Source organism: Halichoerus grypus, chromosome X (genome assembly GCF_964656455.1).
Source record: "Halichoerus grypus chromosome X, mHalGry1.hap1.1, whole genome shotgun sequence".
NCBI classification, from domain to species: Eukaryota; Metazoa; Chordata; class Mammalia; order Carnivora; family Phocidae; genus Halichoerus; species Halichoerus grypus.
The window spans coordinates 31227142-31245800 of NC_135727.1; the positions used below are offsets into that span (position 1 = coordinate 31227142).

The following is an 18659-nucleotide window of genomic DNA, read 5'->3' on the forward strand; positions in this document are numbered from 1 at the left end:
AGGTTCAGAACCTTCTGGTAGGCTCTCCCATACCACCACCTCCACACTTCCTTTGTAATTCTATCACAGGTAGAAAGAATAGAACTACTTGTTGATTACCTTGGGTCTTCCCTAAGTGCCCCCAAGTTCCATGACAGTAGATGGAACTGACTACCTTCTCTGCTGGACTCATGGTGCCCAGCTCTGGGCCTGGCCCAAAGCAGATGCTTAATCCATATTTGTCGAAGGATGAAATAATGAATGAACGAACAAGTGACTGAGAGAGAAAAGTAGAATCACATAAATGTGGTAATTGTTCTCAAACCTTTGAAGAGCTGTCATATGGAAGAGAGAGGATTTTTTTATTAACTTTTTCTTTTGAGATAATTTCAAGATTACAGAATAGGTACAAGAGGGGCACCTGGGTGGCTCAGTCCTTAAGCGTCTGCCTTCGGCTCAGGTCATGAGCCCGGGGTCCTGGGATCGAGCCCCACATCGGGCTCCCTGCTCCGCGGGAAGCCTGCTTCTCCCTCTCCCACTCCCCCTGCTTGTGTTCCCTCTCTCGCTGTGTTTCTCTCTGTCAAATAAATAAATAAAAATCTTAAAAAAAAAAAAAAAGAATAGGTATAAGAATACTACAAAAAGGGGCGTCTGGGTGGCTCAGTCGGTTAAGCCTCCAACTCTCGATTTTGGCTCAGGTCGTGATGTCAGGGTTGTGGGATCAAGGCCCGCGTGGGGCTCTGTGCTCAGCACTGAGTCTACTGGAGAGTCTCTCTCTCTCTCCCTCCGCCCCTCCCTCTGCTCGAGCTCTAAATAAATAAATAAATAAATAAAACCTTAAAAAAAATACTACAAAGAATCCTCCTAGACTATCTATCCAGATCCCACCAATTGTGAATATTTTGGGACTCTCTCCCTACTTATGTATTAATGTTCTTTTTTTCTGAACCATTTGCAGAACTATTGTATATGTCATTTCACTTCTCTTCATATTTCAGTGGGTAATTTCCAAGGACAAGGACATTCTCAGAGGTAACTACAGCACGGTTATCAAATTCAGGATCTACCATCTACAGTCCTTGTTCCAAGTTTGCCAATAGTGTGGAAAACTTTTTTGTTCTCTTTGGTTCCCCAGGGCAGAAGGATTCACAGGTAGATGGATATACGAGGGAGATGATTTTTGACCATAGAATGTAAAGACTGATCTAAAAAAATTAGAACAGACTATCAGAGAATGAAACAGGCTCTCTCCAACAACAGAGAACTCCCTGTTGCTGGAGGTATTGAGGTGGAGACCAGATTACTTGTCAGGAGCGGGGGAAGAGGAGATCCCTTAGGAACATGAGCTACAGAATAAGCTTCTCTCTGTGTGCACCTCTCCAAACGAGCTGACTTACATGCAACATTCTCGGCTTCTTTTTTTTCCGCTTAGCGTTTCTAGTGTCAGGGTTGGTCCTTTGTGTGCGGCTGGAATAGCCAGTCTTTTCCATGGCATGGTGTTGAAGCAACCTCATTCCATCAGCCTGATAGCCTTTCCCCTGACATGTTCTATGAACAGGTCAGCCCCGAAATATACTACTAATGTGTATTATGTGCTTATGATGGGCCAGGCACTGGTTTAAAGAGCTTCGCAAGGGTTAACTCATTATGTCTCCAAAAAAAGCCCAGGATGTATCTACTATTATCATCCCTATTTTACTGATGAGGAATCTGAAATTCAAGTAGATTTTTGATATCTCGCATTGGTTCAGATCCAATGTGTTAGCATATTTAAGACATTGTGTTCCAGTTCAAATGAGTGTATGTGGAGATTTTAAAAACTGGCTCAATTCTTAGGAAGGAAAAAAAGTGAAAGAAACTGAAACATGGTACTTCAGGACTTCAAGAATATTGGTATTTCTTTATCTTCTTATATGTATTCTTTTCCAAAAAGGGCAGGCTAATACAGAGTTTGGGGGGTTATTTTTGTTGTTGTTGTTCTGTATTTCTTTTTTTTAAGATTTTATTTATTTATTTGAGAGAGAGAGAGTGTGCGCAGAGGGGAGAGGGGCAGAGGGCAAGGGAGAAAGAGTCTTAAGCAGACTCCGAACTGAGCGTGGTGCCCGATGCGGGGCTCAATCTCACCACCTTGCGATCACGACCTGAGCCGAAACCAAGAGTCGGAAACTTAACCAACCGCACCACCCAGGTGCCCCTGGTTCTATATTTCTATATTTCCTGATTTTCTGATTGTTGTTGTTGTAATTATTATTTTTATTTTAAACACCTACTTTTCACTTTGACATGCCAATTCCAGACTCAAGACTCTCCGAGGGACTGTGTGTATAAAGCTGATGAATCTCCCTATTGCACTATCATCCCAGAAGACAGAGGAACCAGGACAATGGCTCCTTATTTCCCAAGCCTTGGGGATTTCATATTTGTCAGAATAGTCATCTCCTGGCCAATTTGTACTAATCATTCAAATTTCAGCTTAAATGTCAGAAAAGTTTTCACTACCCTTCAAGATGTGGTCAGATTCCCCCGTTTCCTGCTCCCACTGCAGCATCCATCTTTCCCTCAGAGCAACGATCACACTTCTTATGACTGTCTTCTGTCTTTACAGTTAGACTGTCATACAACTTTTTTTTTAAAGATTTTATTTATTTATTTGAGAGAGAGAGCGAGAGTGAGAGCACGAGAGTAGGGTGAGGGGCAGAGGGAGAAGCAGACTCCCCGCCGAGCAGGGAGCCCGATGCGGGGCTTGATCCCAGGACCCTGGGATCATGACCTGAGCCGAAGGCAGATGCTTAACGACTGAGCCACCCAGGCGCCCCTGTCATACAACTTCTTGAGGGGCCGCATCTGTCTTCTTCCCCAACATGGCTTCAGTGCTTAGCACAGTGTACCCACTCAATAAATGTTTGCTGAATGAATGAACGAAAAGACGAAGACCCGGTTCCACTCCAGAAAAGGAGGTTGGCAAAGGAAAACATCGAGGAGGAAGCGGTGCCCCTGGAGGCAAAAACGAGGGTGTCCTAGTATCAAAAGTCAAAGCCAACCAGTGACTCGGTCAAAATGAGGGATTTGGTGGGTCCAGCAGAGAGCTGTGGTCCCAGCCAGAACCTTGGTCAGCAGCTACAGGGCAGCTGCGGCGGCAGGAAAGATCTCAATTCGGCACTAGCATGCCAGAGCTGGCCGGAAGTAGTCTGCTGTCAAGGGTTAAACCCTTCCAGAAAGAAAGGATACTACAGAACACATGCCCCCATAGTTTTCTCCGTTGGGGACGGAGGAATAGAGCTAGCCTAAAAAGACTTCGAGGAAGGGGCACCTGGGTGGCTCAGTTGGTTAAGCGACTGCCTTCGGCTCAGGTCATGATCCTGGAGTCCTGGGATCGAGTCCCGCATCGGGCTCCCTGCTTGGCGGGGAGTCTGCTTCTCCCTCTGACCCTTCCCCTCTCATGCTGTCTCCCATTCTCTCTCTCAGATAAATAAATAAAATCTTTAAAAAAAAAAGACTTCAAGGAAGAACTATAAAAGGTTTTTGAGAGGAGGGGTCTTGGTGGCCCCCAAATCATGTCCCCTCTCCCTAAGTGGCAATCACAGAGCTGCCATTACCATTTCTCCACGCAGCCCCCAGATGGCAGCAGTGTGTTACTCTGGAGCTGCGAGTTGCTGGTAAGGGCTCTGCCTTGCGGTCTCGCTTGCCGTTGCATGACTGCCCTGTAACAAGCTCAGATCTGCAGTTTCTTCACCCTGTGCCCAGAGGCTTGCCATGTGTCTTCTGGGAGTGAGCCCACTGCTCTTTCCCTGGGGGCTGGCTCCCGCACCCCTGACTCTTGAGGTTGCTTTGCTCTCACTGCCACCCGAGTGCCCTCCAATCATGACCCAGTGGTTCCCGCCAACAACCTATAGTCCACATGTCCAAAACAGAACTCGTATTTCTCATCCGCCCCCTCCCTCACCCCCACTCCAGGCTTTGCTTCTCTATAGCATCTTGAACATCTCCCGTTCATTTGTCAAGTCCTGGTGAGTCCACCTCTAAACTATGTCAGATCTGAGTTCTTTTCTAATTTCCCCGGCACGGGAGAGCCTCGCCACCTCTCAACTAAGCTCCTACCTCATCGGCTTATCTCCATCGTCTTCCTCCCACAATCCATCCTGCTACCACCATCTGTGACTTTGCCCAACCTCTTCCCAGGACAAGAATGCCCCCTTTTGTGAATCTGTTCAGATTCGACTCACACTTCAAGGTTCAGATCATTCCTTCTACTGCCTGTCTACAGTGCTTCATTTGGACCTCCTTTTATAGCTCTAATTTTTCACACCCTGCCTTGAAGATTATTCATTATTTATATATATGGATCGCTCCCTCCCTCCCTTAGCCCAGGATGGCAACTACGTGGCACAAATTCTTCAAGTCATCCCCCCACCAGTACCCAATGAGAGGCATCACTAACGGATCTTAGCTGTCTTTCTGCTGAGCCTAAACTCAATCTCAAAACCCTTCTCAAAACAGTATCTCCAGGCAGAACTGGTTCACCAGATGGAACAGATGTCCCGTCCCTAGCTCGGACTCTGAGAAACAATGAGACAGAAAGCAAGTCCTATTCTTCTTTGAACCCACCACAGCATCTTATACATACTCTATACTCATGTAAAGGCCTCCTGAATGAAGGAATAAAGCAGTGGACTAGAGCAGACCCTGGTAGCAGGAATGCTGCTCCCAGACTCCACGGTTCAATTCAATCAGCTTTTTTTCACTCCAGTGGATCTACTCCATCCTGCTGGTGGTAGTCACATGGTGCATATCAATATTTCCCAATGCTATCCAAGCCAAGAACTTACCAAAAGCTGCATGACTAAGTGTTCACTCAGCAGGTGGAAGGAGCACGTACTTAACCACACATAATTTTCCTCAACCTACCATGCAGACTCCTAAGCCTGTTTTTCCGGCCTGCTTTCCAGTTTTCAGTACATTTAAAAATATCCTAAAGGGGTCATGCCATTTTGGTCCTAATGAATCCATGCTGAAGTGTTTCTTCATTATCACATTTCCAACATGCTTATATCAGTCCTTACCCCGAGGGGGGAGAAATGATACAACACAGATATGCTTTTGATTGCCACGTGCACAAACATTCCCTACGCGTATTAAAAGTTGGCATTTGGTTGTGTGGGAGGTGGGGCAGGGTGTGTGTGTGTATAGGGTTGTTTTTTTTTTTTTTTTCCCAAGGAAAACTGAGTGTTGGTTGTGTAAGAACTTCCAAATTTCAAGGCCAATCTTGAGTTTTCACTTCTTTCATGGCTGACTTACTGTCCTTATCAAGAATTTCCAGAGCCCAGTGCAATACACAGTGACCCTAATGTGCAGTCAGAGCAATCTGGAAGGTGGTGGGGGAGCTACTTTGTGGTGACAGGGCCATACTCATTACTAGATGCCAATGCAGTAAGGTTTTGAGGGCCAAACAACTGTTTGTTCCTAAATCCTTGCACCTATATATAACAAAATATTGGTATTCAAAAATCCACCATGAGCCTCACTGGATCCTGATTTGAACAAACTATAGAAAAAAAAAAAGTGAGACAGTTGGGGAAGTGTAAACACTGACTGGATATTTGATAATATTAAGCAATTATTGTTAATTTTTTTAAGTATGATAATGGTATTGCAGTTTATTTCTTGATTAGATTTCGGTACTTCATGTTTTCTTTTTTTTTTTAAGATTTTATTTATTTATTTGAGAGAGAACATAAGCAAGGAGACTGGCAGGCAGAGGGAGAAGCAGGCTCCCCGCTGAGCAGGGAGCCCAATGCAGGACTCATTCCAGGACCCCGGGACCATGACCTGAGCCGAAGGCAGTCCCTTAACCAACTGAACCACCCAGGTGTCCATATGTCACGTTTTCTTATCTTACCTTTTTGGAAGTGATCTAGATAGTCCATGATTTTCACTTTACTCATCATTTAATTTGGCAAAACTTTAAAGTTACCGGTTACCAAAGATTTTGGAAGCTATTTAAAAGTTTGCCTATAAACCTTTTAATCTTATTTACATCTATTTGATTTACTTGTTCTTAACAATTATGTTTAGACTACCCACAACACTTCGGGAGGCACTGGACAAAGTCAACCATTATTTTAAGTTGTTTTTTTTTCTGACAAATTTGCAACAGAGATAACATGAACTTATGTGATTTTCAGTAAATACAGGCAGAAGAGAATCAGTTAATCCCGGTAACTCTAAAGACATGTCTGTTTTCATTAAACCCACAACCTTAAATTAGCTTTAATAATGAATACTTGCCCTATTGTAGTTTTTTTTTTTTACTAAAAGGGGTCCTTAGTTTTTAGAGATGTGTACTGAAGTATTTACAGATGAAATGATACAATGTCTGGGATTTGCTTCAAAATAATTCATTGTCTGTGAGATGGAGAATGGGTGGAGGTAGAGACGAAGCAAGACCGACCGTGTTGATCATTGTCGACGCTGGAGGATGGTCATTCATCGTAACGGTCTCTCCACTTTTGTTTGTTTGAACTTTTCCATAATAAAAGTTTTAAAATCCACCATGAAAGCGGCAGCGTGATTTTGGAGAGGCTCCTCGGACGATGAATCTCACCCAGGAGAGGGAGCCCACAAACACGTTGGCCTTCCTTGACCACGTTAGAAAGGATGAACGGATCAAACGTCTTGTATCAGGAGGCAGAGGCCAAAAGGGAGGAGAAATGAGGCGAGGCAGAGTTTGAAAAGAGAGGAAGGTAGGAAAGGCCTGGAACATGGACTCTTGCCAGACTGGGGAAGCCACTACCAGCCACCAAAAGACAGCACTGAGGATGGTGGCAGCTGGGGAGAGAATGCTAAAAGAAAGGAGTTGACTTGGGGCGCCTGGGTGGCTCAGTCGTTGGATGTCTGCCTTCGGCTCAGGTCATAATCCCAGGGTCCTGGGATCGAGCCCCACATCGGGATCCCTGCTCAGCAGGAAGCCTGCTTCTCCCTCTCCCACTCCCCCTGCTTGTGTTCCCTCTCTCGCTGTGTCTCTCTCTGTCAAACAAATAAATAAAGTCTTTAAAAAAAAAAAGAAGGAGTCTACTTGGAAGGGGGAAGGTATCTTGTCTATGCACGCTGGCGGGGGCTGGTGGGATGCAGCTTGAACGTCCAAGCTATAAAGCAGACTCATGTTTGGGAGAGAGCTGTCCTTGTCGCCCCTCCACTGCTTTTGGACACAGCATGGAGATAAGACGTTTGGGATTCACTCTTAGTCCAATTCTCAAGTCAAACAATAACACACAGAATCATCTTCTCGTTCTGTCTGCATTTTCAAATCTACAAGTCTTAGGTCAGCTGCTCTTTTTCGATGTCCGCTCCCATTATTTTTCTAAAAAAAACCTCCAAATTGCCATTTTCTTAACTGTGAATATTAGACCGGAAAGGCCCCCTGTAGATTGCTTACTGCTTTTCTCCCAGGTGAGAAAACACAAACTAAGAGAAAGGAAGTGACTCGCCTAGCAGGCACATGGTAGGTGCTCAGTACGTATCTACTGAGTACGGTAGCGGGTCATACTAATCTGCCTCTACCAAGAAATTGGCATCAGATCTGGCGGGTTGGTGCCCATGCCATATAGTTTGCACATCACTCCCGGTCGAAAGAAAATGATCACATCAACAGAGAAGGCAAGCTTAGATTGTTCCTGGCTTAGGTACCTTCTTCCTCTATGATTCTAGTTCTAGTCTCTGTGGGTCCCCTATGTGCTGGCAAGGCAGCTCCTGGGTGTGAGGCTCACAGCTAACCCAGGCCTCCTCTTCAGGCTGAGGCTTGTCAATTGTCTTTTAGCCTCCTCAGTGCCCCCAGGTACTGGCCAGCCTTATTTTGGGCTGCGTGGCAGGGCGCACATTAATCCCCGTACATTAGATATTTACACTGCACTCCCATCCTGAGAAAATGGTTAGTTTGGGCTCCAAACAGCCTATTGTACCGCCAAGGAGCAGCTACCTAGCATTATTTCTTCAGTTTCCATCTATCGCAGGGGAAGGAAGGAAAGGGAGGGAGGGAGAGAGAGAGAGAGAAAGAGAGAATGGAAGAAAGAAAGAAGAAAGAAAAACTACTTTTGATTTGGGGGCGCCTGGGTGGCTCAGTCAGTTAAGCGTCGGACTCTTGATTTCAGCTCAGGTCATGATCTCAGGGTTGTGAGATCGAGCCCTGAGTAGGGCTCAGCACTCAGCGGGGAGTCTGCTTGAGGATTCTCTCCCTCTGCCCCTTCCCCCTCCTTCTTTCTCTCTCTTTCTCACATAAATCTTTAAAAAACTACTTTTGATTTTAAGTGTTTTTAGAAGCATAAAAAGAGCTAAGATTCTGACTTCCTAAGAGTTGAATATAGAATTCTTTTTCTCAAAACAGTGCAATTGGAAAATGTCATGCTACTACCAATTCAATACAGTGAAGGCAAATAGTGTAACATGATACTGTTAAAGCAAGATACATCGCTGCCACCACGATTCTCATTTTTGCATAAAGGAAAAGGAGCAGCGCCTGGCCGGCTCAGCCGGTGGAGCGTGCGTCTCTTGATCTCAAGGTTGTAAGTTTGAGCCCCACGCTGGGTATAGAGAGTACTTAAAATCTTAAAAAAAAATTACATGCCCAAGAAGACATCTCATTGTGAAATTTTAAAACACTAGAGACCAAAAGAAAACTTTTAAGCTTGCAGAGAGAGAAGTTACACCCAGAAAATTGGAAATCAATAAAGGAATCAGACTTTTCAAAAGCAACGCTAGAAGCGGGAACATAGTGGAATATGGTTTTCAAAAATCGGAAGGGAAATTGTTTCTATTTAGGAATTCTTCACCTAGGGCTAATTTTAATCATATGTGAAGATATATTCAGATACAGAAAGGTTTTATTAAAAAAATTACCTCCCTCGCGGACGCCTGGGCAACCCAGTCAGTTGAGCATCTGCCTTCAGCTCATGTCATGATCCCAGGGTCCTGGAATCGAGTCCCGCATCACGCTCCCTGCTCAGTGGGGAGTCTGCTTCTCTGCCCCTCCCCTGGCTCGTGCGCATTCTCGGCATTCTCTCTCTCTCTCAAATAAATAAATAAAATCTTAAAAAAAAAAAATACCTCCCTCGCAATCTTTCTAAGGAAGTGAGTACAGGATGTAGTCTGGCAAAACCAGGGCATAAAGCAAGAAAGAGGACCACCTGAAATGTGGAAAGCAGAGTCAAACAAAGAAGAGAAGCAAAGGGCACTCCCCGGATGACAGTTGGGCTGCAGGCCTGGAGGGCAAACATTCCAGAATGGATCAGGAAGTCAGCAAACTCCACGAGGGTTGTCTCCAAGAAAAAGAAATGGAACTCATTGATTACGTGTGATAGGTGACCATGCCGAATGGAGTTTTGTGGTTCTGTCAGCAAGTTTGGGGCTGAACTCATGACAGGTACTTAGAAAAACAAATCAAACCAAAAAAAAGAGACAATTTGGCGAAGACAAGATAAAGGAAATACAATTTAATGGTACTGTACATGAATCAACTGTGCATGATTATACAAATACTGCAAATATTAAATATTTTAACCAAAATTTTTTGTATTTGTAGAAGTGTGAGTGCATGTGGGGTATGTCTGCGTGTGTGTGTGTGTGTGTGTGTGTGTGTTGGGGACATATAAGAGAGCTAGTTCCTCATCTTCCATAGCAGAAATTCAGAAATAGGTAATTTCTAAACCTAAATAAAAATAAGAAATATCATTAAGTATTCGGGCGTTAGTCAGAAGAGTTAGATACCAAAAGAACCAGCTAAAAACGTTAAAAGCAGTTTAAAACAACACAAATTTATTATCTCACACTTCTGTAGGTCAGAAGTCCAACAAAGTATGATTGATTTTCTGCTTGGGGTCTCATAAGGCTGAAATCATGTAGTTGGCCAGCCTGGGCTCCTATCTGGAGACGCTAGGGGGAGATTCCGCTGCCAGGCTCATTTCACGTTGTTGGCAGGATCCAGTTCCTTCCAGCACTTTCTAACAGCCTCTTCCATTCCCAAGCCCATGACAACACTTTGAGGCCTTTCTGTGCTTTGACTCTTCCATTTCCAGCCTGAGAAACTTCTCTGCTTTTAAGGGCTCAAGTGATGAGATTGGGCCCACCCAGATAATCCAGGAAAATCTTCCCATTTTAAGATCTATAATCGTAATGCCATCTGCAAAGCCCCTTTTGCCATGTAACATAACATTTTCACAGGGTCCAGGGATAGGGTGAGGGCGTCTTTTCTGGGAGCAGGAATCAGGGGTCAGGAGTGGTGGGGCAGGAGACCACTGTGTTTTATAAGCCCTGTGGTATTCTTCGATTTTTAAAATTATGTACATTGGGGAGCCTGGGTGGCTCAGTCATTAAGCATCTGCCTTCGGCTCAGGTCATGGTCCCAGGGTCCTGGGATCAAGCCCCGCATCGGGCTCCCTGCTCAGCGTGAAGCCTGCTTCTCCCTCTCCCACTCCCCCTGCTTGTGTTCCCTCTCTCGCTGTGTCTCTCTCTGTCAAATAAATAAATAAAATCTTAAAAAAATAATAAAATTAGTTTCATTTTGATCAAATAAAAACCAAAAAGTTAAATCCAATGACCAAATTTGCAAGTATTGAATTCAAAGGGACTCTATTTTAGGTAACGTATCAAATGTCATTATAGAAGCAATCTGTATTATACAAAAATCCATTTTTGTGTCTCTAGGCAAAATGACCTACGATCTGCAAAGCATGGTAAGAAATAGTTGTTAGGCACCATCATGGCTGGGCCCTTGTGGAAAATTCTGATTTGGATGGACCCCAGGGCTCATCCAACGTATCAACCCCTCTGTTCGTACTGTTGTATTAGACCCACTCTGGTTATTTTTGGCAGTTAACTGCTCATGGCTATTTCCTGTAGCAGCAGGAGGTGACCATAAATGCATTTTCTTGATATGCAAAACAAGTCATTATCTCAGTTTCTGTTGGATGTCAGAATAGAGCTCATCTAGTCCAGTCTCCTTATTTTACAGATGAGAACACTGATGCCCAGAGAGAGGAAGGGACCTGCCCATGGCATTGCTTGTGTCTGTAGCAAAGACCCCCACTTCTGAATGAGTTCCACAACTTACGGCCACTGTTAGGAACTTTGGACGGGATGAAAAATCGCGAAGTCTAACATCTTCATCTATAGATAGGGAAGCCGATGCAAACAGGAAGAAACATCTGCCCAAGGTCATTTGGAACTCGGACATTCTACTCTAGGTTACTTTGCCCTGTGCAAAGCACACAGATGAACAGAATGCACAAATGAATCTGAAGACGCTGTAAAAAGCTCACTTAAACGGTTAACATTCTCAAATAACTTCTGTTTGATAAGCAATTTGGCAACAATTTGAAAGAAAATGTTTCTTCTTTAGGTAGCTTTCTTCTTAGGACAAGTAAATATATCACCGGCCTTCTAATGCAGGCTCTCATGTCAGGCTGACTTCGTTTCCAATTCTGTCTCAGTCATTTACTAGCTGGGTGATCTTGCATACACAACTCAATCGTTTTATTTTTTTAAAAGATTTTATTTGAGAGAGAGGGAGGGAGGGAGAGCGCACGAGCTGGGGGAAGGGCAGAGGGACAAGCAGACCCCCCACTGAGCGCAGAGCCTGCCACGGGGCTCAATCCCGGGACCCTGAGACCATGACCCGAGCGGAAGTCAGATGCTTAACTGATTGAGCCATCTGGGAGCCCCCAACTCAATCATTTTATGTCTCAGTTTCTTCATCTATAAAATGAAGGTAACAATGCCACCTATCTCATGGGCGTCACGTGGGAATTTAGTGAAATAATACATCTAACTTGGCACCTGGTAGCCACTCAATAACTATTTTCTCTTTTTATGTAATGTTTATACCTAATAAATGTTGAAAACTAGCAGTCAAATATTTTCCTGTTGCTAATAGTAAACTAATAGTGTGACGATTAGGAAAGACAGTTAAAGGCCAAAGAACCTTCAGGAAGAATTCATCCTGGGGATTGATGTCAAAAATATCTAGCATATCCAAATGCCAATAAATCTCCTCCCTCACTTAAAGTAAAAGCATGCCAAGACTTAGCTACAGTATTTACAAGAAACTTATTGCTTGATCTAATCATCAGGGTTTAAAAGAAGAGTCTCTGAAATAAGTGTTCTTGTTTCCTTGCTTTCTTCTGAAACTACTAATACTCTGATGGCATAATGTGTTTCTCATGTGAGCTTGTAAACGAGCAGGACTTCATGGAAATGACAAAATGGTAAATTACTCTGGAAATCAAGTGTACTTCAATCATTCTGGCTCCTCTCCCCGAGACAAGGTGAACATGTTTATGACTACAAAAATGTGTTTTCCATAGATCTCCTATAGATAAGCAACCGCAAGTGTGTACTCAAATGTTTTCTGTCATAATACTCAGTATATTGATGTATTAAGCAGCAAAGCTTTCTTATTAAAAACACAACTATACTTACCTGGAGACAGATTTCCAGACTCTTCTTGGGTCATTCTAGATGGTTACAGAAATAACCTCACTGAGATCAGCAGCCCCTACCCACTCCCTAGGGTTTGGATCTTGTAAAGATTCAGGGTAATTAATAAATGTGGTCTGGCTAAAGACCCATTCCTAGAGCTTAACACTGTTAAATAACAAAACTCAACTAAGCAAATTTGAAGATCTAATTGGTTTTATTATTTGACTCATGAATCCAGCAGCATCCGCACCTAATAAGTAGAGAAGAGTTCAAAAGAGCCACAGAAGGGCGCCTGGGTGGCTCAGTCCTTAAGCATCTGCTTTCCAGCTCAGGTCATGATCCCAGGGTCCTGGAATCGAGCCCTGCATCAGGCTCCCTGCTCGGCGGGGAGCCTGCTTCTCCCTCTCCCACTCCCCCTGCTTCTGTTTCCTCTTGCTGTCTCTCTGTGTCAAATAAATAAATAAAATCTTAAAAAAAAAAAAAAAGAGCCACAGAGAAGAAAAGGCTTTTAAACGTAGAGAGTGAGGGGCGCCTGGGTGGCTCAGCTGGTTAAGTGTCCGACTCTGGATTTCAGCTCAGGTCATGATCTCAGGGTCATGAGATTGAGCCCCACATGGGTGGCTCCATGCTGGGTGTGGAGCCTGCTTAAGATTCTTTCTCTCTCTCTCCCTCACCTTCTGCCCCTCCTCCACCTTCCCTCTCTAAAAAAAATTAATAATAAAGATAGGGAGTGGAAAAAAGGAAATTATTAGCAAGGAATCCATTGTTTTAAGCAAGGTCACCCTCCTAAGGGGAACGGAAAGGGTCTATCAGTAAAATTCCTAGTGCTGGGCAGGAAATTCCATGTTGGCTGGTTAAAGGTTAAAGGCTGAAACTGCAGTTACGTATTAAGTCTTGGCTTACTGACTTGGGTAAGTGACGCCATGCTGGGCCCATGGTTTTCCTTTTAACAACACGAATGAGAAAAAAAAACCCTCCATGACATTGAAACCATTTTGCTGTAGTTATAGAAAATATGAAACCACATTACCATCTCCTAAGAGGACAGCTATTGAAAACTGATTATTAGGCTCAAATCTAACCTGCTCACGTGACTAATTTCTAACTGGGGGTCCCCCATCATGTATACCAGGACAGTCTCCTTAAGAATGTGCGTGTGTGTGTGTGCGCGCACGCGCGCACACACGTGTACGCTTGTATTTCTTTTTCTTTTCCCATAGGTTTCCTGCCACTGGTTGGGGGTCACGATCGGGTTGGTGACGACAGACACTCTCTCCCCGCGGTGGGATGACATCGTGGGCAACAGGCCAGAGCCACTCCCCAAGCTCTAAGGTGGTGTTGGTGAAGGTCACGCCCTTGACTCTGGTGACACGCTGCTCTGCCGGGAGGTGTTGCAGTCTTGGTAACCCTTCTTCACCAGGACCACCCAAACCACCAGGTATGTCAGGATGGAGACGCGCAGGCAGCCGGCAGAGGCCTCCCCCCACGCCCCCCCGTCTTTGGCAATGACATACTTTGCCGTCCCACCCTTGAACGACGACAGCTGGAGCCCCTTGCAGCCGCCTGCCCCGCGAGGTGCCTCAGCTGCACCTGCGGACCCCGCTCTCCCTCCCGGGCCCCTCACCCCGGCACGGCAGCCGCCCCGCGGTGCATTTCCCTTAATTACCACAACTACAGTTTATCAAATACTTGCGTCCCTTTAGGTACTGCTGCTATTACACTCGGTGCGTGCTCTTATCAGAAAACACAGGCGCACGGAGAACAGCAGAGCAGCTTATGAGAAATGACTGTAAGATAAAATAGTTGTCTTGGATTTTTTTTTTCCCCCACATTTACTCTTTTAACTCCAATTTTTCCACCACCCACTCCTCACAACGCTTTACACCAAAGTAAGACCAAAGGAGAACATGTGGGTGACATACAAAAAGACAGTATTTATTTCACTCAAGCTTTCCTATAAGAAGTTAAACAAAATGATCCCTAGTTGAAGGCATTACCAAAAATATTCTTAACATTGTTTCGTGTATCCCTTCAGTGCCCAGATAGAGGAAAAACTTATCTGAATGAAAGAATAAGAATGACCATCCTTACACTGGGTTTACTTAGGTGGGTGGAGGGAAAGAAAATCCATATAGTTTAGGCATAACACAGCGAATGAACCTACGCGTTTCCTACGGGCGATGGAAATCCCACTGATGTATTCAAGTTCCCGAGAGCTCCCAACACCGGGGGAATCACTCTTCAGCAATTCTCCAACAGCCATAGGTATTCCCGTAGTTTGCTGCCCCCTTTTCCCTCGACTATCTGACAGCTCAAAGCGGAGAATGGAAACCAAGTGCGATGTCCCCGCTGCCGGGCTGTGACTGTCACCATCTGCAGTCCCTTGGGGAACCATGATCCCAAAGCATCCCCTCCCTCACTGCCATCTAAATAGGATACCAGGAAAAATGGGCCTGGCTGAGGCGTGTAGGTGTTTTGCTTTCCAGAATTATAAAAGACTTGACTGGGAGAGAATCTCATCCCGACACAGGAAAACCAAATGCTCTTTCTAGAGAACCGTAAAACAAGGTGGGACATCTACTCTGCCTGTCTCCCACCTCAATCTGACCTAAAAAAAAAAAAAAAAGAGACAGGGAGGAAACACGTTGACGTCTACCCCTGGCCCGCAATTTCCTCCGACAAGCCAGGGTGCCCTCCTCCTCCGCGGCCGTGCCAGCCGGTGGCCACCTGGGCCCAAACCTCTGACCTCCTCCTGTCGTCCCCTAAAAGCAGGAGCTGCAAGTCACAACATCTGATTGCTGCCCGTGGGTGAGTGCCTGGAGAACTTGTGGTATCACATTTTCAAGTTCTTATCAGGAATCAGAGTCCGGGCGTGTGGGGAGAGAGACTGTGGGGGCGGGGAGTGGGGGGCTTCTCGCTTCCAAGCTTCTTTAAATTTGGAGGAAGGAAGAGGAGTGGAGGGAGCATCTCTGTGGGTCTGATGCAGGGCTGGGTGAGAATGGAACCCTGAGTATGCAAAAAAAAAAAAAAAAAAAAGAATACAAATGTTGGAGCCTCAGATGCTGTCCGTACAAGCAGCAAAACCTACTCACAACCAGTCGTGGCCAGAAGGGAAAAGGGGAAGACGTAACTATTCCTTTCTGAAACCAAGAGCAAAGCTCAAAGTGAAGATAATACCTCCTTTCTGCTTAGAAAATGCATAGAGAAATAGTAAACGCTGAAAACCTTCCAAGAAATGCAGACTCACGCAGAAGTTACAAAATATGCAAGAATCAGTCATTGTTTCTTAGTCTCCTCACACTTTACCTGAGATACAAATTACTCCCTGCCCCTCTAGGTGTTCTGAGCAGCTTTACATTCTAATTTCTAGCCAGAGGGGAAAGACCCGCTGGCTGCCGGGAATGAGGGTGCACATGGCCGGGGAGACTGGGCGGGGGAACTGGGGAGTCGAAAGGTCTGGCACCTGACCGGTGGAGATAAAGTGGTAAGGACAGAGGGGTCTCGGCCGACTGTCCCCCGTCCGAGTGAGCGGCGCCTCCGGGCTGGGGTCTGAGCGCAGGGGCACGGGGGCGAGCATCTGCTCTGAGCAGCGGAAGGGAAGAAGGCACGGGCTGCACACCCTCACGCCCAGCAAGCCCTGCCACCCTCCACTGGGGCCCCCAAAAGCCTGCCGTGGCTTTGAAAGGTGTCGGGGAAGGAGCGGCCTCTGCTTTTTCTGGAGGTGTCCTCCTCGTGGCCAGCGCTGATGTCCGAGCCTTTCCAAGCGGAGACACCTGCTGCTCACGGCGCTGAGGATCCCAGGCTGCTAAGAGGTTTCAGAGCCACACACATTCCTCCACGAGATCCCAAGGAACAGATTAACAGATTTTATCAATTTCGTTTGCTAGACGTTCTCTGTGACTCAGGGGCTGGCATGAGCAACTGCACCCAAAATGAGTTTCACACAACAAAATCGAATGTGTTGGTTTTGTTGGGCACAGAGAATACAAAGCAGGCACAGATCCCTCAGAAGCTGTCACAACTCTTGGGAAGATTAACTCTACCGCCATCATCGCTGTTTGCTTTGTCCCTGACTTTGAAGCCGTCGCGAGGGCGGTCTGCTTTTACAATTCAACAAGGACTCCACTCTCTTCGCCAAAAGAGCCCCTTAGGTTTAGTTTCTCAGTGCTCGACCCAACAGAAAGACCGCGGCTCTTCTGAGCTGCCTGTTTTTAAATGGCCCCAGTAGTTTCAATTTCCGTTTCACGAGTTCCCAGATAACAAACGCAGAATGGGATGAATCTTCACAAGGTCACGTTGAAGGTTAAAATAAATATCCCCGTCACTGAGAGTTTCTCTTCAGGTTTTCTATCAGCACCACAGAGTCGGTCTCTTCTTTGGTTTGCTTCTCATAGATGTCGTACTTCTTCCAGTGCTGGAAGGAAGGAAAAACACACACACACACACACACACACACGATGACTCTTCTAAATAATGTTCTCTCCCTGAGGACCAGCGGCCAGGGCTTATTTTTAGGTTTCTGTGCATGGAACCAGGAGTGTATGTTATCCTCTTATGGTTTTGGTTTTGGGTTTTTTTGTTTTTTGTTTTTTGTTTTTTACTAAGAATCTTCATCTATTTGAACAATTCATGAAACAAAACAATCGGGAATTAACATTCAAGGGCGAGGGGAGAGCGTGGGATTGTGACATGATGTCTGACAGCTATCTCGAGAGAGAAATGTGGACATCTCCAAAACTGGAAACACAGTCTTTTGAAGAAGAAGAATAAAAGGGTGGCATGCTTTTCTTACATTAACTCTTACTACCTTCATTTTCTTGCCACTCAAATTTGCCCATTGCTCCAGAGATAATAGGCTCAAAAAGTCAACCAGCATCGAGGTCAATGGCAATATACAAAATGTCCCCAAAAGTCTTAGTGCAGTTAAAACTTTTGAAAGACCCTATATTAACAGTTTCATGCTAGACATGAATTTGCTAGAACCGGGAATCATGCACTCAAAGGGAAGCTCATCCTGAACTCAATGTTAAGTGTGTCTCTTAACGGCAAAAGCCAGTATCCCGGCCTTTGCCTTCTTTACTTACAAATCAAGGCAAAGGGTAGAACCTGGGCTCAGTCCCCTCATCTGTAAAATAAAGTTGCTGGACTAAAGCAGGGGTCAGCAAACTGTGGTGGAAGGGCTGGATCCAGCAGGCTGCCTGTTTTTGTAAATAAAGTTTTATCGGGCCCCAGGCCCGCCTCTTGGCTTCTGTGCCATCTGCGGCTGCTTTCACGTTACCACAGCAGAGGTGAGTTGCCCTAAGACCAAACGGCCGGGTGAGTCAAGAATGTTTCCTCTCTGGCTCTTTACAGGAGAAGTTTGCCACCCCTGCACTAGATTATTTCTAAGCTCCTTCTCTGCGCTGACGTTTTCTGGTTTGAGAAGCCTAGTAGGAAAGGAAAGGGAAAGCAGAAAAACAGAAACAAGAGCAACAGTGACTCTTCCGCTGCCTCGGGCTGTCCAATGAGAGATGGACTAAGCAAGTTGGGAGCGCCCGGTCTTAGAAAGCACAGGCAGGGATGAGTTGAGAGACACTGCTGAAAATATCCCAATTATTCTAAATAAGTGATTGAACCCTCATATTCCTAGTAGAATGGCTAAAATAAAAAATACTGACATTCCTAAGTGCCGACAAAAATGCAGAGTAACTGGGTCTCTCCTATAGTGTTGGTGGAAATGTAAAATAGCACAGCCTCCATGGAAAACAGTCGGATGGTTCCTTATAAAATGAAACATAATACACCTACTTCATGACCCAGGAGTCCCATCCCTAGGTATTTACCCAAGAGAAATGGAAACCTATGTCTACACAAAGACCAGTACGTGAATGTTTATAGTAGCTTTCTTCGAAAAAGCCCCAAACTGGAAACAAGCCCACTGTCCTTGAACAAGTGAACAGTTAAATAAATTGTGGTATAGCCATATCACGGCATGCTGTTTGACAGCGAAAAGGAATGAACCACCGATACACGCAACAACACAGAAGTCTCTTAAATGTACTGTGCTAAGTGAAATAAGCCAGACCCCAAAATCTATGTGTTTGAGGATTCCGTTCGTAAGACATTCTGGAAAAGGCAAAAATTTAGGGATAGAAAACAGATCAGCGGTGGCAAGAGTACAAGGTCAGGGGTGAGGGGACTGACTACAAAGGGGCATGAGGGACCCTTTTGGAGGA

At 45.2% G+C, this 18659-nt stretch overlaps 1 protein-coding gene across 6 annotated transcripts in view; it reads right to left on the reverse strand.

Moving 5' to 3' along the window:
* The window catches only part of IL13RA1 (interleukin 13 receptor subunit alpha 1), a 78549-nt gene that overhangs the window by 11354 nt on the left and 48536 nt on the right, over positions 1–18659 (reverse strand). The window contains exon 11 of one of the 6 annotated variants that reach the window (XM_078065516.1): positions 395–556. The exons of 2 other annotated variants lie outside the window; for them this stretch is intronic. In XM_078065516.1, the coding sequence (XP_077921642.1) occupies positions 410–556 (147 nt within the window). In that variant the 3' untranslated portion in view covers positions 395–409. Of the gene's footprint in view, positions 1–394; positions 557–9446; positions 9677–14358; positions 16859–18659 lie in introns of those variants that run through there. 3 more of the 6 variants (XM_078065520.1, XM_078065515.1, XM_036123640.2) reach the window with 3 other exon arrangements.